The sequence below is a fragment of the Leptodactylus fuscus genome, chromosome 3 (assembly GCF_031893055.1).
Source record: "Leptodactylus fuscus isolate aLepFus1 chromosome 3, aLepFus1.hap2, whole genome shotgun sequence".
NCBI classification, from domain to species: Eukaryota; Metazoa; Chordata; class Amphibia; order Anura; family Leptodactylidae; genus Leptodactylus; species Leptodactylus fuscus.
Genome location: NC_134267.1, coordinates 226,394,870 through 226,415,893, shown reverse-complemented (window position 1 = coordinate 226,415,893; position 21,024 = coordinate 226,394,870). Strand labels below are relative to the sequence as shown.

Below are 21,024 nucleotides of genomic sequence, written 5' to 3'. Positions count from 1 at the left end.
TCTTCTCCTCTTTCTCCTTCTCCTCATATGACACCAGAATCAAGTTTCTACATTTCATAATCCCTGATATCAGTGGCGTAACTAGGAATGGCGGGGCCCCGTGGCGAACTTTTAACATGCCCCCCCCCCCCCCCCCGACCGACACCGAAGACCTCAACCAACTACCTCCTACACACTCCTGCGCGTTCTATTATGCCCCATAGTAGCCCCTTCACTCAGTATTATCCCCCCATAGTGGCCCCTGCACACAGTATTATCCCCCATAGTGGTCCCTGCACACAGTATTATGCCCCATAGTGGCTCCTGCACACAGTATTATCTCCCATAGTGGCCTCTGCACACAGTATTATGTCACTTAGTGGCCCCTGCACACAGTATTATCCCCCATAGTGGTCCCTGCACACAGTATTATGTCCCATAGTGGCCCCTGCACACAGTATTATGTCCCTTAGTGGCCCCTGCACACAGTATTATCCCCCATAGTGGTCCCTGCACACAGTATTATGTCCCTTAGTGGCCCCTGCACACAGTATTATCCCCCATAGTGGTCCCTGCACACAATATTATGTCCCTTAGTGGCCCCTGCACACAGTATTATCCCCCATAGTGGTCCCTGCACACAGTATTATGTCCCTTAGTGGCCCCTGCACACAGTATTATCCCCCATAGTGGTCCCTGCACACAGTATTATGTCCCTTAGTGGCCCCTGCACACAGTATTATCCCCCATAGTGGTCCCTGCACACAGTATTATCCCCCATAGTGGTCCCTGCACACAGTATTATGTCCCTTAGTGGCCCCTGCACACACTATTATCCCCGATAGTGGCCCCTGCAAACAGTATTATCCCCAATAGTGGCCCCTGCAAACAGGATTATCCCCAATAGTGGCCCCTGCACACAGTATTATCCCCAATAGTGGCCCCTGCAAACAGGATTATCCCCCATAGTGGCCCCTGCACACAGTATTATGTCCCACTGTGGACACCCATAAACAATTATTATACTCTGGGGTCTTTTCAGACCCCAGAGTATAATAATCGGAGACCCAGGGGGAATAAAAACATAAAAAAAACTACTGTTTCTTACCTGTCCCCGGCTCCTACGCTGTCGGCCTCTGCTACTGTCCTTCTTCAATGACGTCAGACGTCACATGACCAAGGTCGCAGGCCAGGTTCATGTGATGTCAGAGACTCGGGGGTCCGTTCAGGGTTTCTGTCCCCGAGCCTGCAAGCAGCACTTTTCTCTCCGCATTTTCCGCTCTTTTCAGGCGGAAAACAGGCGGACTCAATTATAGATAATCAACAAGAGATGAAGATCAGCATCACTCCGTGGAAAATGTAGAAAGAGTTCTTTAATCCATATTAAGCGTAAAAAACATACAACAATAAAGAAAAAGTAATGACAAAAAAACACATTAAAAAACGCCGACACGTTTCAGAACACGCAGTTCCTTAATCATGGCTTTCTAACTGAACACATACATGCTAGTATATATATAAGAAAGACTAACAGCAAGATTTGTTGCACATCGGTTAATAATAAAGGTCAATTGAATGCATCTGTGTGCTGGTCTAATGTCTATCCACAACACACTACATAGATCTCTATCTAAAACACATGTACTATATTTCAAAAACACACATATACTTTGTATCAATCTTATTCATAATATTTCTTTCTCCCTTCATTGATTTCCTTCTTCGTTTTCTCTCCCTCTTTATTTTCAAAGACTCCATAGTATAGAACCTTCTTCATAAGACATCCTCCGGTCACGTGTCTATAGCAGACCAATCATGTTCCAGTTGTAAGTCCATTCATAAAAATAGTAGAAGGAGGAATGACTGAAATCACATGATGAAAAACGAGCCTATCAGCATTCCATCTGAGATATAGAGGAGAAAGTCACCACATTATATACACATTGGATCATAGATAGCACAAGTTCGCTGTCATGGAAAACACATGTTCACAAAGGACCAATCAACATCCTCTATATGCGGAAAGCTACTGTAGTGTCTCGCTACTTTGATTAGTATATATATATATATATATATATATATATATATATATATATAAACTTATGGTACTTTTACAGAAAACTAACGTATTAGAAGAAAAAAGGAGAAAAGAGAAGAGAAAAGGGGGAAAAAGAAGAAAAAAAACGAAGCGGGAAAAATAGTCAAAAGTGCCAAACCGCCGTTTTTTCACTGTTTTGATTCTGATAAAAATTTGAATAAAAAGTGATCAAAGCAATAACATTTCCCGAAAATGGTAGAACTAAAAAGTACACCCGGCCCCGCAAAAAAAGACGCCCTATGCATCCCTGTACACTTATGTATAAAAAAGTTACGGCTGTCGGAATATGGCGACTTTTAGAAAAAAAATTTTTTAACACAGTTTTGGATTTTGGATAGGTGGTCAAAATGTAAATAAAACCATATAAATTTGGTATCCCTGGAACCGTACCGAAACACAGAATACAGGGGACATGTCATTTTGGCTGCACAGTGAATGCCATAAAACCAAAGCCCGTAAGAAAGTCGCAGAAATGCATTTTTTCTTCAAATCCACCCCATTCTGAATTTTTTTCCTGCTCCCCAGTACATTATACAGAATAATTAATGGTGGCATTATGAAGAAAAATTTGTCCCGCAAAAATTAAGACCTCATATGGCTCTGGGAGCGGAGAAATAAAAAAGTTATGGAGTTTAGAAGGAGGGGAGTCAAAAACAAAAAACGAAAATCAAAAAATGCCATCGGCGGGAAAGGGTTAATCAAATTAGATTTCCATTTGGGTGGTATGTTGTTTTTTTTTTTCTTTTTTCACCTTCATCTTTTTTCACCTTCCCCAGCCTAATTAAAAAAATTACATTTTAACCTGGACAACGTTAAGTTTTAATTTAGATACATTATTCACTGAATAAGGGAACATAAGAAATTTAAAAGCTTGGGCATGATCTGACCATAAAACAGACCTCACTGAGGTCATGGCCTGCCATGTGAGAAGGTGATGAGATGACGTAGTAAAAAGTAGCCCAGACTGCTATACATAGTGTACAGAGTAGAGAAATACATGTATCCTCCGACCCGGAGGTGAAGATCCATCCAAAAATTAATAAACTGTTGGGCATGGAGTATGGATACAAGGGTCGCATCTGTGACGGGAACATAGAACTCCTTTCGAAGAGGAATCCAGCTGTCTTTCAAAAATGAAATTGAAGTCACTGCCAGTGATGACCAAACCCTTAGCAAGCTCCTACAATTTATACAAGGTCTTGCATGTTCTCATCTGATCCTGTGAGGTGGGTTGAAATTTGCAAAAGTGAAATTTTTTGTCTCGAATAGAAAGCTTAACCAACATGAATCGCCCCTCTGCATCACACCACACATCCAAGTCAGAATGTAGAAGAGAATTTAGAATGACACTACTGACCCCTTTCGAGTATGAGTACAAGTTGGCATTATGGTGCCAGGTGGTACGAGGAACGTGGCCAGTATTATAATGTGTTTCCTGTAAGATCAGTATCTGTACATGCGCCTTGTGCAAGTAATAAATAATGTGTGGGCGTCTCCGGAAGATTCATTCCTTATGCATTAGAAAAACACAAAAGAAAGAAAAAGATTGAGAAGAGGGAGAGTATAAAGGGGCAAAAGAAGAGGAGAAAGGAATAATGCAGAAAGCAAAAAAATTGGTGAGAGGAGTTATCCAATGAGAGGGCAGATGAAGGGGGACCTGAAAGTATGGTCAGAAGAAGAGTCCCAGAATTCTAAATCAGAGAGGTAAAGAAGTGATAATAATACAGTATATATATAGTATACAGTATATTGTATAAATCAGTGTCCCAAAAACCTAAAGCATGGGTCGATACTATTTAACCGCTGCCAACCATTGTAAAAACATCATACAGTACTATGAAAACGCATGGCCACTCCTATTAATCTTAATGATTTTTAGTTCTAAATATTTTGGTGTTTGCAGCAGCCATTTCAGTTTGATATATCTAATAACTGATGGACACAGTAATATTTCAGGATTGAAATGAGGTTTATTTTACTAACAGAAAATGTGCAATATGCATTAAACCAAAATTTGTCTGGTGCAAAAGTATGGGCACCTCAACAGAAAAGTGACATTAATATTTAGTAGCTCCTCCTTTTGCCTCTAGTCGCTTCCTGCAGCTTTTAATCAGTTCCTGGATCCTGGATGAAGGGATTTTGGACCATTTCTCTTTACAAAACAATTCAAGTTCAGTTAAGTTTGTTCAATGATATTCAGGTCTGGGGACTGGGATGGCCATTCCAGAACATTGTAATTGTTCCTCTGCATGAATGCCTGAGTCGATTTGGAGCGGTGTTTTGGATCATTGTCTTGCTGAAATATCCATCCCCGGCATAACTTCAACTTCGTCACTGATTCTTGAACATTATTCTCAAGAATCTGCTGATACTGAGTGGAATCCATGCGACCCTCAACTTTAACAAGATTTCCGGTGCCGGCATTGGCCACACAGCCCCAAAGCATGATGGATCCTCCACCAAATTCTACAGTGGGTAGCAAGTGTTTTTCTTGGAATGCTGTTTTTTTGGACGCCATGCATAACACTTTTTTGTATGACCAAACAACTCAATCTTTGTTTCATAAGTCCACAGGACCTTCTTCCAAAATGAAGCTGGCTTGTCCAAATGTGCTTTTGCATACCTCAGACGACTCTGTTTGTGGCGTACGTGCAGAAACGGCTTCTCTCTCATCACTCTCCCATACAGCTTCTCCTTGTGCAAAGTGCGCTGTATTGTTGACCGATGCACAGTGACACCATCTGCAGCAAGATGATGCTGCAGCTCTTTGGAGGTGGTCTGTGGATTGTCCTTGACTCTTCTCACCATTCTTCTTCTCTGCCTTTCTGATATTTTTCTTGGCCTGCCACTTCTGGGCTTAACAAGAACTGTCCCTGTAGTCTTCCATTTCCTTACTATGTTCCTCACAGTGGAAACTGACAGGTTAAATCTCTGAGACAACTTTTTGTATCCTTCCCCTGAACAACTATGTTGAACAATCTTTGTTTTCAGATGATTTGAAGCGGGCTGTCCATGCTCGGCGACCATCAAACTTAACTGAACTTGAATTGTTTTGTAAAAAGGAATGGTCCAAAATCCCTTCATCCAGGATCCAGGAACTGATTAAAAGCTACAGGAAGCGACTAGCGGCAAAAGGAGGATCTACTAAATATTAATGTCACTTTTCTGTTGAGGTGCCCATACTTTTGCACCGGTCAAATTTTGGTTTAATGCATATTGCACATTTTCTGTTAGTAAAATAAACCTCATTTCAATCCAGAAATATTACTGTGTCCATCAGTTATTAGATATATCAAACTGAAATGGCTGCTGCAAACACTAAAATATTTAGAACTAAAAATGATTAAGATTAATAGGGGTGCCCAAACTTTTTCATAGGACTGTAAGAACATCAACAAATCACATGACATTCACTGTTTTCTCTAAGTCTCTGACAGCCCATTTATACTGATTTTAACTATTCCAGGGATATTTCGGAAAATACATATTTAGTGGAAAAAAGCCAACACTCTAAAGATGGCGGAAAATATGGAGAAAGTAATAAAAACATAAATTTTGTAGCAAATTATTATAGAATATTTGGACATGAAATATTTTCAGAATTTATTCTAACTCCTGAATCTTTGATGAAATGGCAAGATGAATTGTTAACAATGAGTTAAACTACACACGCCCTGGAAGAAAGCCAAGATGGGGATGGATTGCCCAGGCGCAGTATAATGGCAGCTCAGTTCTTGTTGTTATGGTCTCACACTATGTCTGACTGTTTCTACAACTCATAGTATTCTGGTAACCTGTGAACATCTACTTGGAGTACTACAGTGATCAACAACATTAGTGCCAACAAGGCGAGGAGGAAACCAGGAGGAATTCAAAGGTCATCTCTTACAAAGAAGAACATTGTGGATGGGATAATACACAGACGTTGCTGATCAGCAAGGTGACTTTTCATTATTTTATGTGGATAAGCTGATATCAGCCAAGCCTGAGACTTCTGTAGAGGACAGAACGATCTATCCGTAGACATCGGTATCAGGGTTCTTGTTTAGAGAAGGGTACTAGAGGAGGTACTAGATATAGTTTGTGGGAAAAGAAGGGAGTACCGGTTCCCTTGGTACAGACCTAGCCTTTAAAGGGAGACTTATTTACAGGCAATGGATAGAGAAGGTCCACGTCAAACCATCAGACTGGGATTCTGAGTTTATCAAAGAACTTACTGGAGAAATTGAATTTGTGAAATTGACGGGGTAATCCTCTAAAGAGGCTCCAGAATTGGAAGGGGGGGTGTTTTTTTATGGTCATGTGTCTGGAGATGAAAACATAGATCCAATTACATAAATCACGGGGAATAAAAGTGTAAGAAGAGTATGGATTGGTGTGTGTGTGTGTGTGTGTGTGGGGGTAGATGGGTCACATAGAAGTGGAAGCAGAGGGGGTATTAAAGGGATGATTGTTATATTTGGTTATTTTTCTAGTGTTAGAAATGTTATTGGAGAAAGTGCGATTTTCTGTGTCTGTCAGCTTATTACCGCTCCCAGCAGGCATGGATGCCGAGTCCTGATTCCTGATACTAGTGCTCGGCGCTCATGTGATCCCTTTTCTACTTAAAGGGATAGGACACATACCAGTAATTCTTCCTACTTCTGTCAATCTTCAGGAATAAAAGTCTGCTTTACTAGACACACCCTGGCATTAGGTACTAGGTTCCTAACTTAATAGACTCAAGCCAAACTCTTGGTGTGTACCACATCATTTATGGTGCTTGACTTCAGCTTTGTCTCTGACTTTGTCTCTATCTTCTGCTACTCTTTCCTGACCACTGAACCTCTGCTGCCAGCCCAGACCTTTTGACTGCACCAAAGTCCAGATCTCTGTTCAGGGGTTAAAGGGTGCAGACCAGGGAGGCCACTTAGTAGTGGCCTAATACTACTAACACTCTCCTGAAGGGATTAGTGAACACAGAGGCGGATTGGTATCTGCAAGTGTCTCCCTCCTTCAAGTAACAGTTCCCTCCATAGGTAATAGTGTCCTATTCATCCCCTAACATAGATATTGGTGTCCCTTACAGATAATAGTTCTCCCCACCTCATCCCCAATTATATAACATCACATGGGTTACTCCCATGATGACGATATGATCAGACCTCAGCGGTCTCTGACATCATTCATGACGTCTCTAAGACCAGAAAAGGCTGGGAGATCCTCACCAGAGCCCAGGGAAAGTGAGTAACACTGTTTATTATATTTGATCACCTCCCCTGGGCCTCAGCATACAATACTTTGGGGTCTTCAGAGGAGACCCCAGAGTATAATAATAGCACCGACTCAAGTGGGAGGGGCACTGTGAGCATATGATACTGTGTCGGGGGCCACTGAGGAGCAAATAATACTGTGTGGGGGCCACTATAGAGCATATAATACTGTGTGGGGGCCACTATAGAGCATATAATACTGTGTGGGGGCCACTGTGAGCATATAATACTGTGTGGGGTCTACTGTGGAGCAAATAATACTGTGTGGGGGCCACTGTGGAGCATGTAATACTGTATGGGGGCCACTCAGGAACACTTAATACTGTTTGTTGGCCACTGTGGAGCATGTAATCCTGTTTAGGGAGCCAATGTAAAGCACATAATATTGTTTGATGGCCAATGTGGAGCATGTAATACTGTGTGGAGCCCACTGTGGAGCATGTAGTACGATTTGGGGTACACTGTAGAGCATGTACTATGTACATGCTGAGTGCTGCGACTGAGCATATTCTTGATACCTGCAGTTGTGGGCACTAAAGCTGAACCCCTTTCAAGTATCTGACATATCGCATCAGCGCCCATAACCGACACTGTCAAGAATTCGCTTTACGGAGGGGGTAGGAAGCCAAAAAGGGGACAGAAGTTTGCACCCGGGCTCACAAGACTTTAGTTATGCCACTGGTTGGCAGCCTCAGTATTTGAAGATGTGTTGGCGGTTTGGGTGGCACGAACACCCCATGAGTCTCAGAACCTGAGCACTCACTAAAGCTGCCACTTCTAGAGCAGAGTTTTCAGCTACAGCAAGAGACTACACAGTGTACCCTATAGGATACGCTTACCACAGGTTGAGAACCCCTGAACTGGGAAGTCCATCTGACAACATAAGATCCTTCTTGTTGGTTTTCTGAGTTGTAAAATGGTAGCCACCATTTTGAACGGTTTGTGCAAATCCTCAAAGATTTGGATTCAGTAAAATCCAAAACTTTTGAGAAATTTGCAACAAATTTTATTCAAACCAAATTGATCTACTGCTTTGCCCAGGCTCTTACTCAGGTACGCTTCAATCATAGTGCACAAGGTACAGAAGTATAACACCGCCTTCTGCCACATCACATGACCAGGGTTGTCAAAATGCATTGCATTCATTGCACTGCAAACACAGCAAATCTCTGCAGGAGGAGGCAAAGACCAAGGGTAGGGGAGGAGGCAAAGACCAAAGATAAGGGAGCATGGATTAAATTCAGCCAATGCCTGATTTGGTTGCAGACTCAAGCAGGAAGTTTACAGTACAGAAGTGAAGAGGAGACTTAGTTTTCAGTGCAGCAGAGGACTCAGGAGCGAGGTATTATATATGGGGCTCTGCCAGAAGCCCAGTAGCCTCAGATTAGATACAAAGTACCCTACCCTGAAAGCAGGATGTTATGTCTTATAGTTCCCCTCCCTCCTCAGGAGATTCTGATGGAGCTGCAATGTGTCATAGTCTCAGGTTCTGTAGTCTCCAAGTATGTAATAGCTGGCTGCTACATAGCCTCCTCTACCACTTACTATCCCTGTATTTGTCAATAAGATTTCAAAAATGTCCTGCACAGATTTGTCTCCTCTTGCACCTTGCCCTCTCAGCGCTGCAGTTAACCCTGTACATACCTTACTAGATTACATGTAACCCATGTGTATTATGAGTTTCTGCAGCAGCTGAGGTGTGTATTATGAGGTTCTGCAGCAGCTGAGGTGTGTATTATGATGTTCTGCAGCAGCTGAGGTGTGTATTATGATGTTCTGCAGTAGCTTAGTTGTGTATTATGAGGTTCTGCAGCAGCTGAGGTGTGTATTATGAGGTTCTGCAGCAGCTGAGGTGTGTATTATGTTCTGCAGCAGCTCAGGTGAGTATTATGTTGTTCTGCAGCAGCTAAGATGTGTATTATGAGGTTCTGCAGTAGCTTAGTTGTGTATTATGAGGTTCTGCAGCAGCTGGTTTTATGTACAATGAGGTGCAGCAGCTTACGGGACCCACTGATTAATCTTTTGCACTGGGCCCACCAATGGGTTAAAACAGCCCTGATCTTTTTGTGTAGAGAAGCTCTATGGATATTAAAACTACAGTAAACACAAGATCCTCTAAGGGCCCCAATCGAATTTTCATACTGTGGATAGCCCAACACCCGGACCCCACACAGATCATCAGTTCTAGCAGCCCCCGTGCAGGAAGCTGCTAGTGGACGGAACGTGCAGCTCTGCTACTATACAAGTAATTTTACCCATGTCCTTCTCCTAAGATGTTGTGTGCTCTTCTTGCACTGTTTTTAATTGATGAAATAGACTTTAATTGTTGGATACAATTTCTTGATATCATCGATAAACCGTGTTCATATTTGTCTTTCCACAGAGACTTTTCCTGCCACCACGATCATGGCTGATCCCACCATATTGGTTCTGTCTATCCTTTTATGCCTTTTTATTGCCCTATTTTTCTATAGACAGAAAAATGCTCATTCTAAGCTGCCCCCTGGACCTAGACCACTGCCCATCATTGGGAACCTGCACATGCTAGACCTGGACCGACCATATCAAACCCTTCATCAGGTAACAGACTGTATGGCTATTGTATCCTAAAGGGTTCTGGTTCTGTTCCCTTCAAAGCAAGAGCAAGAATAATAGGCTACATGTACTATACAGAGTATGTTATGTCATTTTCGTGTGTGTGGGCAGTTCCTCTGGATGTGAGCTGCTTTATGGAGTGACCCTAAGCTCTGAGCAGGACATATACAGTATAAACAGTTTGTAGGGGATCAGATTATCTTGCAAAGCGATATCAGAGTATCAGAAAGTCCCACTTCACTTTTGCAGCTCTCTAAGCAGTACGGACCGGTGTACACAGTACAATTGGGAGAAGAAAAAGTTGTTATATTGTGCGGCTACGAGGCAATAAAAGACGCCCTTATCAATCATGCAGATGAATTTTCGGGAAGACCAGGAATACCACTCTTTGATGAGATAGTAAAAGGACACGGTAAGGATTGTATTTGAGTACTGAATGGATTAAGGCCGGGGCCCCATGTGGTGTACAGTCACATCAAAGCGGAAAACCCAAACCCTCTTTGTGGGAAAATATGCGATGTGGACACGCGGAAATTTCCAAAACTGTCGTGGCCTTGGAAATTGCAGCAAATCAATTTGTCTACGGAAATGACGGCGGTTTCCCTATAGATATAATTAAAGCAGAAAGTCTGCATAGAAAACCTCTGCAAACTTTTTGTGCAAAGCGTTGCGGGAAGAACAGTGATGCGTTGCCACCACAGTTTTTCCCGCAGTGTTTTTTGCTGCAGGAGGGTCACGTAGGGCCTTAGGCTAAAGAGGTTCTCTCATCTCAGGATTTCACCTGCCCTCCTGTCTCCTCTCTCCTTTACCTCCTGGTTTTCAGCTCAGTCCTGCAGCGTGCTGGTGCTTGTTGTAAACTGCAGTTATCTGATAACAAAGATATTGATCAAGAATCTTTACTAAAATTTATCAGGGCTCAAGACTAAAATTAGTATGCAGAAAGAGGGAGAGTAGAGAATATGTGGTTGGGAGGCACCCCAGGCACATTTTCAGATTTTTCAGTGACGTTCAGTTTCCCCGTTTCCGGAGACGTAGCGTCTCTTATACTAGCCTCACCCCATCATACTTGCCTGTATTCCTGTCCAGATTTTCTGGTCACGGAACATCACTTCCTTCTGGGCGGGGGGAAGCTCCTCCTCTTCTAGATGTCTGCTAGTGCTTGCACAATAGAGGAGGTAAGTAAGAGGACAGGCAAGTATGATGGGATTAGGGGGTGGGTTGAGTTAGTTTTGAAGGGCTAGTTGTAGGCGGGCTAGCTAGGGAAACAGGGAGAGGTGTGAGAGAGATGGAGGTGGAAGGAGAGAGATGGAAGGTAATGTGAGTCAGCTCCGAGTGAAGCACAATGCAGAATGGTAATTGTAGGAAAATAGAAAAGGAAGCTACACCGAGTAAACAAATGCAGAAGATGCCAGGAACTCACAGAGAAACTCAGAAATCACAAAACACTGCTAAAGTTAATAGCACTAGCAGACCTTTTTTGAACAATGATTTTATGCATGGAAAACCCCTTTAAAAGCTACAAGTCTTAATATGATCCTTGAGATGGGAATACCCCTTTATTTCAATTCTGATATAGGTAACTAGTTTAAATACAATACAAAAATAAATACAATACCAGCCAGAAATTAGACTCCATGAGAGGTCATGCAGAAGACAGTATGAGCAAGAGCTTAAACAAGGCCCTGCATACTGACCCATGAGTATATGTCTGCTCTATGGTTTAACTTTTTTTTTTTTTCTTTTTAATAGTCACTCATTGGTTTCCAGTTTCTTGAGTTCTTATTACAGTGACTTTCTTCCCATAATGTGAAAAAATAACCTCACTATCCTGCCCAGGTTCTCCATAAACTACCACATTCCGAATCCTGACCTAGGATGAGCACGAGACAAATGGTTGATGGGAAATTTATAATCCTACAATAGAAGAAAGCACCGATTGGGTCTATGGGGTCTAAGATTTAGAAACTTCCACTCCCCAAGTAACTTTAGCGTGACTTTATTCTAAAACATGCGATCCCGAGAAAACTTTACATAGATAGTCAAGGCAGAATATTTCATTTCTGAGAATTTTTGACACTGCGCTGTAAATACACCAGAAATATTGGTTGCCATCTTGTATGTCTCATTATTTTTCCCACATCATTTTACGTCCTCAGGAGTTATTCTTGCTAATGGTGAAAACTGGAAAGTGATGAGACGGTTTACTCTGTCAACCCTTCGAGATTTTGGAATGGGGAAGAAAGGCATTGAAAACAAGATTTCTGAAGAAAGTGATTTTTTGGTACAGAAGTTCAGATCTTACAAAGGTTGGTGAACGGTTCTGTTCTACTTTGTTACTATAATAGTAGGACTGGTGGCAAAGAACCCACCAGAAGAAATGATTCTGAAGGCCCAACGTCCAACAAGGTCATCCTTACTTCTGAAATTACTTGGTCACCTCTACAGTTATCATTGCATATATCTCTCTATGTTATGAAAATTAATTCTTGTCTGTCCGTCCATCTGTCTGTCTGTTCTCTAATGCAAACCAAACGACCGGACCGATCTTCACCAAATTTGATACAGACATACTTCAGGTATCCGGGAAGGTTTAAGACGAGACTCCAACTCGCTCAGACGTACCGTTGCTGAGATACAGCATTCCAAACACAATGCCCCCCCCCTTAGTCAATACAAACCTGCAAGTCTTTAAGTCTTTCACTCATATTCCAACTGCAATACACATGGTCACTCCACATACACAACCCAACACTGATATCCAAACTGAGATACACGCATCAGAGGATTAGATACACAGATCAGCACACAGTATCACACGCCAGAGGATTAGATACACGCGTCTGCACACAGTCCCACAAACCAGAGGATTAAATACGCGCTTCTGCACACAGTGTTCCACACACCGTAGGATTAGATACGCTCCTCTTCACACAATACCACACTTTGGAAGATTAGATACAGGCATCTGCACACAGTACCACAAGCCAGAGAATTATATACGCTTCTCAGCACACAATACCACACAGGGGAGAATTAGATACGCGCAACTGCACACAGTACCACACGCCAGAGGATTAGATACGCGCGTCTGCACACAGTACCACACGCTGAAGGATTAGATACGTGTGTCTGCACAGAGTACCACACGGGGGAGGATTAGATACGCACCTCTTCACACAATACCACACAGGGGAGGATTAGATACGCACATCTGCACACAGTTCAACACGCCGGTGGATTAGATACACGTCTTCACATAGTACCACCACCAGAGGATTAGATACGCGCATCTGCACACAGTACCAGACGCCAGAGGATTAGAAACGCACGTCTGCACACAGTACCATACACCGGGGGATTGGATACATGCATCTATTCACAATACCACATGCCAGAGGATTGGATACACGCATCTGCACACAGTTCCACACACCAGAGGATTAGATAAGAACGTCTGCACACAGTACCACATGCCGTAGGATTAGATACACGCGTCTGCTTCAGTTCCACACGCCAGAGGATTAGATATGTGCGTCTTCACACAGTTGTACACGCCATAGGATTAGATACATGCGTCTGCACAAGTACCACATGCTGCAGGATTAGATATGCAAGTCTACACACAGTTCCACATGCCGTAGGATTAGATACGTGCCTCTTCACACAATACCATACAGGGGAGAATTAGATACGTGCGTATGGACACAGTACCACACTTTGGAGGATTAGATACATGCCTCTGCACACAGTACCACATGATATAGAATTAGATACGCGTCTCGGCACACAGTACCACACGGGGGAGGATTAGATATGCGCCTCTTCACACAATACCACACGGGGGAGGATTAGATACACGCGTCTGCACACAGTACCACTTGCCGGAGGATTAGATATGTGCATCTGCACAAAGTACCACACCAACAAGGATTAGATACTTGCGTCTAAACACAGTACTACATGGGGAAGGATTAGATGCAGCTTTACTCCAGGTATCCATACCAACTGATCACTGGTTTTTCACTGATATCCAAAATGAGATACACATAATCACATGACGCTTATGGACATACACACAAACCACATACAAAATACACCAGTGCAAAATTGGACAATTCTTATGGGGCCACTACACAAACATAAAATGTAATATACCCGTGCAAAGCCGGGTCCTCCCTCTAGTACTGTATATAAAAAGGAAAACTCTCTTGTTATACGTCATGGACCTGTTATGGTTGGTCGCTGATATTCTGGTGGAGAATCCAACCCAACCTTGTTCATAACCCCTTTGTATATTTAAATTCCGTATGCAGATTTTCAATTCAATGAAACTTTAAATGAAATGAATTGACCAAACCTCAAATAAGGACAAGTATAGGGCCTGCTTCATATTTTGTGGCTCTTCGATGTGGCCTGAACACACAGTGGCAAAATATAGCACTATATCACCTATAGAACTAGAGTTTAGGGTCCTGCATTTATTAGTTTTTAGCTTTTGTTAGTGACATATTTCACACCTGTAGTTAGTTGAGGCAAAGACTTGAACGTATCATGATGGAGTTTGGTTCTGAGAGACCATGGTGCTCACTGTGAGAAAGGTGCGAGATGATAGTCCATGGAGATTACTCTGCAGTGGATGTGATACAATCTGTGCTCGGGTCTAGAGCAAGTACATGAGACAGTACAGTCAGGGACCTGGAGCCGGAAACTGCTTATTGTTTGCAAGTTACTAATACTAGGTTCACACCTGCACCTGGGTTTTCACTTTTAGGTCCATTTGGGGACGTGAAGAATGGAAACCTAACCCGCTTAAAAAGCGTTTCTATGTGGAAACCCACAGACCCCATAGACTATAATGGGGTCCATTGTGTTTCCACCCGAAACATTTCGGAGAAAAGTCCTACTTGCATGGAAACCCTGAAGGGAATGGAGGTGCAGGTGTGAACCCAGCCTAAGACAGAAGCTCCCTGTATTGGAGAAGAGATGCTGTTTATTGCACCCATGGGTCTGCCTGTTGCCTTGCAACTTCTACAGAGTCTGTGCCAACTTTACAAGCATAGCTTGAAAAGTCTTCCAAAAATGGAGCTACATGTTAATTGATGACTCTATGACCTGTATCTTTTCATGTATTTCCAGGAGAGCCCTTTAATAACATCATGATAATAAACGCTGCCGTAGCCAACATCATCATCTCCATCCTACTGAGTAAACGCTTTGACTATGAAGACCCCACACTTGTGAAGTTATTAAAGATGACTAATGAAAATTTACGAATATCTGGAGGAACAATGGCTGAAGTGAGCAGCTCCATTCCATTATATTTAAAGGGGTCTCACGGGACATGATAGGTGGACTATTCTCAGGACATGTAAAGTGATATTTTTCTCCTGCAGTTGTATAATACATATCCATCTGTGATGAAATGGTTTACTTCAGTCAAAAACACGGTGACTAAGAACGTGGAGGAGATGCATGCGTTTCTTCGAGAGACCTTCACCAACCAGAAGAAAGAACTAGATGTCAATGACCAGAGGAATCTTATCGACACATTCCTGGTCAAACAACAAGAGGTAACAAACACTAAAACATGGTTACATTGCAATGTGTTATTTGTCATTACATAGGACTGCAGGTCAACTTACCACATTACCTTTAAGAGTCTAGCTTCTTCTTTGCATGTGATATATTTTATATTTTAGGAAAAGCCAAATCCTGAACTATACTTCACCAATGAAAACCTAATCATGCTTGTTCATGACCTTTTTGATGCCGGGATGGAGACAACCTCAACCACCCTGAGATGGGGTCTTCTACTGATGATGAAATATCCAGAAATCCAAAGTAAGCGACCAACCTGTATGTGTAGGAATGTCTACTTTATCCTGTTGAGTGGTGACCTAGGGATGACGAATGTCATGACTCACTTCCACTTTGACATATGGCTATGTTTGCCTTATAGAGCTAGATATTGGATAGATGGGTTCCTAGGAGCCCTAAGAGTATTCTACACTATGCTTTATAGATAGGTTCTAGAGATGAGTGAGTAGTATTACACGGGAAATATTCGATTCCCCTCCAACCTTCCCTGGCGCCTTTTTTTTTTTTTTAACACAAATATCTATGGAGGGGAGGTATTCGATGAAATATACTCGCTCATCTCTAATAGGTTCCTAGGAGACCCAAGAGTATTCTACACTATGTTTTATAGATAGGTTCCTAGGAGTCCTGACAGTGTTCTACATTATGTTTTATAGATAGGTTCCTAGGAGTCCTGACAGTGTTCTACACTATGTTTTATAGATAGGTTCCTAGGAGTCCTGACAGTGTTCTACACTATGTTTTATAGATAGGTTCCTAGGAGTCCTGACAGTGTTCTACACTATGTTTTATAGATAGGTTCCTAGGAGCCCTGACAGTGTTATAAACTATGTTTTATAGATAGGTTCCTAGGAGTCCTCAGAGTGTTCTACACTATGTTTTATAGATAGGTTCCTAGGAGCCCTGACAGTGTTGTACACTATGTTTTATAGATAGGTTCCTAGGAGCCCTAAGAGTATTCTACACTATGTTTTAAGACAATTTAAGTCGTGCTTCGTGATAAACTTGTTTGACCCTAAACAAATCAGGCAGTCAAGATGCTAAATCCGAACACGAAACGAATCTTGAGAGAGCCTTCTCAATGTTTTTCTATGGTAAAAAAGTTAAACAATTTGTGACAATGGCAAAAAATGAATGACCAGTCGGGTTACATGATGCTTGCACTAACCTGTCATTTCACTATGATCATCATGCAAACAAAAGTCTAAAGCCTAAATGTAGACTGAATGTGATCATACTGTGAATTAAAATTCTGCAACATTTTTTAAATGATCTTTTTCATTCTTATATTTATCTTTTTTGGAAATAGAAAAGGTCCAAGCTGAGATTGAGAAAGCTATTGGGTCGGCTGAGCCCCAGGTGGGTCATCGGAAAGAGATGCCGTATACTGACGCCGTCATCCATGAGATTCAACGTTTTGGAAACATTGTTCCATCCAATGTGCCCCACGCTACCACTCAAGATGTGAACTTTAGGGGATATCTTCTACCCAAGGTAGGTAACGAGGAAATATTGAGGTTTATTAGTCATTGTAAAGCACAATAGCAAGTAGCAATGGCCATAAATAGACTGTTAACGGTTGTCGGAACTTAACGGTAAACTGATGTTCTTTCTGGAAATAACACATAACCAGTCGTTGCAGTTATTTCACGTCACGTTTTCTTGAAGACCATTTCAAGATATTTATGTGTTGCCTTCTTGTGGGGCTATGTTCACATTTGCTTTATGGTTTCCATGTACAACATAGGCAGATCTATCATACAATGTATACTACTGGTGTGTGATGTTCTGAGGAATTTGGATGTTTGTGGCTATTTTTTATTTAATACACATGTAGATTGTGTTTTAACAGGGCGATTTGAGACCCCAAACCCCCAGCCCATAAGGACCCATGGCTGGTTTAATGCCCTAAATCACCCTGCCATGTTCTCCTTAAGTCCTATTGTTAATATGATTTTGCCTATGTTGACCTCCAGGGCACCCATGTGATCCCGCTGCTGACCTCCGTAAACTTTGACAAGGATCATTTCAAAAAAGCGGACGAGTTTTATCCGGAACACTTTCTGGATTCCAGTGGAAATTTTGTAAAGAAAGAAGCGTTCATACCATTCTCAATGGGTGAGTAATTCTATCAGGAGTCATCTACAGCAAATCGGACAATGCTATAAGGGGTTATGTGGGGAGATTACTAGTTCAATCTCTCCTGCTGCTGCTTTGGCTTTCTGTGACTTATATGACTCTGCTCTACTCGATCTGCTTTCACATAGAGTAGCACAGAGTCAGACATGCGACCAACAGTCTGAGTGTCAGCAAAGGAATGAGACTTTGATCCATCACTGCGTTGTGCTAATTTAATATTACTCATCTATGAATCTCCTTTAACCACTTCCGGACCGCCCATAGAGTATATATGTCCGGGAAGTGGTTGCCTTGTTCTGACAGCACATACCTGTACGTTCAATCAGAAAACAGCAGCTGCACTGAGATCATGCAGTTGCTGAAGCTGGGAGCCAGGTGTAACTTCAGCCGGAGCTCCCAGAGAGATGACAGGGAAGATTTATTACCTCCCCTGCCTTCTCGATCTCTGTGTATACAGTGCTCAATGAGCGCTGTATACACAGCTATGGGCGCCGCCATGATGCGGCCGCCCTCTGACCCGGCGGTCACGTGATCCGCCGGGAGCAGCGTCTTACAACAGCTGCTGGGTCCTACAGGACCCAGATCAGCTCTGTATACTGTGTATACAGCGTGCAGGAGGCTGGATTTCTCCTGCAACTGAGGCTAAATGTACCAGCCCCAGTTATAGGAGAAATCATCCTCCAGTACAAAAAAAAAGTGATCAGATGTCCCCAAAGGTCTCTTATCATCTTATGGGGACACAATCTGAAAAAAAAAAAAAATATATATATATATATATATATATATATATATATATATATACTGTATATATATATATATATATATATATATATATATATATATATATATAAAAAAAGTTTTTAAAAAAATGTAAATAAAATAATAATAATAATAATAATAAAATAATACGCTAATAAAATGACGTTATTAAAGGTTATAGCCCCACCCCCAACGACACCATGCAAAATAAAAATTACCTTAACAGAGAGGAAAAACTATATTATAAAGTTTTTCAGCGACACTTTGTGTTATTAAATAAAAATAATAATAAATTGAAAACCAGACACAATTTCCCTCCTATTATGTTTATATTTTCCCGGATATAAAAAAAAAATGAAAACACATTCGAAAATAAAAACAACATAAAAATAAAGCCCTATGTGTCCCCGAAAAAAAGACGCAAAAATTAGTTGACTGAGATATACGGGAAAAATGTTACAGCCCTCTAAAGCGCACATACAAAAAACCCCGAAAATGTGTCTGGTCCTGGACCACAAATTGGCCCGATACTGAAGTGGTTAAAGGGAGTCTGTCACCAAAAACCCATATATCAACCTAGTCGCACAGAAAGATTAATTCAGGTGACCCTAACTGAATGGTCTTTGATCCCTTATGATGCCAAGATATCATAATTTTTGTCTATATGTAAATGGACTTTGTAGAACAACGACGACATTGCTAGTTACATCATTGAAGAAATGTCAACACCCTCATTGTTCCGAAGAGCTCAGTTCCATATTGTCAAAATTGGTGATAGCTCAGCAATGGGGACACTGATTCACTATGGGAAATAATGGATTGATTCAGGTGACCGTAACCTATCTATCTGCAGAGTTGGGTTGATATTCTGGAGTCTGATGACACACTCCCTTTACGAAACACCAATTATGCTATTTAATTTTTAGGTTCTATATAGGAGAACAAGAGAGGGTGCAAAGGCAGAAAACCAGATTATTAACTGAGATGGAAGGTCTGACTTACAATGAGAGAGGACGGCTGTAAATGTAATGGTCTATTAAGAATGTTTTCAAAATTTCATGATATTGTAGCACTAGCTAGACTGACTGATGTGCTTAAATAGTCCATATTGGAAGTAAGATGTTCCCATAAAAGAATCTAAACTTTTTATTATTTATCCCATGTTTCATTGCTGTAGGTAAGAGAAGTTGTGCCGGAGAGAACTTGGCCAAAATGGAGCTGTTCCTGTTCTTCACAAAACTGTTGCAGAACTTCACGTTCCAGGCTCCTCCTGGGGAGACATTAGACCTCACCCCTGCTATTGGATTAACAGCTTCACCAATGCCCTATAAGATCTGTGCTTTACCCTGTGTATAACCTCATTTTTCCATAGATATACATTTCACTGTCAATTTGACAGAACTAGAAATTGGATAGATAGATTCCTATGAGCCCTGACAGTATTCTACACTATGTTTTATAGATAGGTTCCTAGGAGCCCTGACAGTATTCTACACTATGTTTTATACATAAGTTCCTAGGAGCCCTAAGAGTATTCTACACTATGTTTTATAGATAGGTTCCTAGGAGGCTTAAGAATGTTCTACACTATGTTTTATAGATAGGTTCCTAGGAGCCCTAAGAGTGTTCTACTCTATGTTTTAAGCCAATTTAAAGTGTGGTTCATACCTACCCTGCAACAAACTGAAAACCTGAGCCATCAAACCTGAACACAAAACTGATCTTTAGAGGTTCCATTTCTATTGTTGTGTTTTGAGCCCATTGTTGTATTGTCTATATTTGCTGTACCCCCCATTCCCATATTGTGCCATGTTTAGTGCAGCGCTGTCATACAGACTGGTAATTGTTATCCACACCAACCCCCCTTACACACACCCACTTTCTTGTTGTCGCATTATTGTGTTGTACTGCAGTACCGCCCATACCTCTGCTTCACTTTACCCTATTTTGCTATACCTCTACCTCCCATTGTGTTTGTGCTTTTTGCTGTACTGCTGTATAGACTGTATTGTGCCTACTCGCTTTATCTATTCAAAACCAGTAGGACTTTTCTTAGCAAGTTTAATGCTAAGATACCGGTAATCTTAGACGGTACAAAGAATAGACACCACTAACCGTCAAATCTGGACAACACAGAATCATCGCTACTGAAAGTAGATACTGATATGTTATTAACTTCCCATTCTATTCCATTCTAAGTCACATTTTGAAGCCATTTGAGAAGTTATTTCATAGTAATTTATTATGAATGTATCTGAAAGGGTTAATTTGAAGAGTAAACTTTTAATTTTCTTGCAGTAATTGTCATTAATAAATTTGGTAATATACTTTATTAAAAGATTTTCTCCTTTCGACATGGGCATCCCCCTGACTGATGTGCCCCTCCCTCCCCCCTGTTCTGCTTTTTCTGCTCAGACCAGCATGCGTGGGGTTAATCCCCTTGCATCCAATAGGCATGGTCGGTTGGCTGACTGACAGTGGTGTCAGCCTATGGGCACCTGACTTGGGAACACGGGTTGGCTGGTCAGACCCGCCTTCCTTCCATTGAAGGAGGCAGGTTTGGGCTGTCCGTTGCTCTAGCCTCAAACCTCATACGAAACATGT

At 41.7% G+C, this 21,024-nt stretch overlaps 2 protein-coding genes across 3 annotated transcripts in view; both read left to right on the top strand.

Annotated features, from left to right (window-relative positions):
• Positions 1-5,927: 5,927 nt before the first annotated feature.
• LOC142198275 (cytochrome P450 2K1-like) lies at positions 5,928-20,705 on the top strand. Of its 2 annotated transcripts, none has more exons than XM_075269235.1 (10): positions 5,928-6,017; positions 9,713-9,909; positions 10,174-10,336; positions 12,081-12,230; positions 15,061-15,221; positions 15,318-15,494; positions 15,624-15,765; positions 16,832-17,016; positions 17,499-17,640; positions 19,598-20,705. In XM_075269235.1, the coding sequence occupies exons 2-10, from the start codon at positions 9,736-9,738 to the stop codon at positions 19,774-19,776; spliced, it is 1,473 nt and encodes a 490-aa protein (XP_075125336.1). In that variant the 5' UTR covers positions 5,928-6,017; positions 9,713-9,735; the 3' UTR covers positions 19,777-20,705. The 2 variants fall into 2 exon arrangements, with proteins under 2 accessions (XP_075125336.1, XP_075125337.1); XM_075269236.1 differs by lacking the exon at positions 5,928-6,017 and adding an exon at positions 8,596-8,671.
• LOC142198270 (cytochrome P450 2K1-like) overlaps positions 8,587-21,024 on the top strand; it is a 70,840-nt gene continuing 58,402 nt past the window's right edge. Inside the window, exon 1 of the mRNA XM_075269227.1 lies at positions 8,587-8,671. The gene's annotated coding sequence lies outside the window, so the exon portion shown is untranslated. The remainder of the gene's footprint in view (positions 8,672-21,024) is intronic.

Bases quoted from the DNA above. Each gene is read 5' to 3' on its own strand.
- LOC142198275 (XM_075269235.1), top strand. From the start codon at position 9,736: ATGGCTGATCCCACCATATTGGTTCTGTCTATCCTTTTATGCCTTTTT. The intron at 10,337-12,080 runs GTAAGGATTGTA...TTACGTCCTCAG, and splicing joins TGAGATAGTAAAAGGACACG to GAGTTATTCTTGCTAATGGT. The intron at 17,641-19,597 runs GTGAGTAATTCT...TCATTGCTGTAG, and splicing joins GTTCATACCATTCTCAATGG to GTAAGAGAAGTTGTGCCGGA.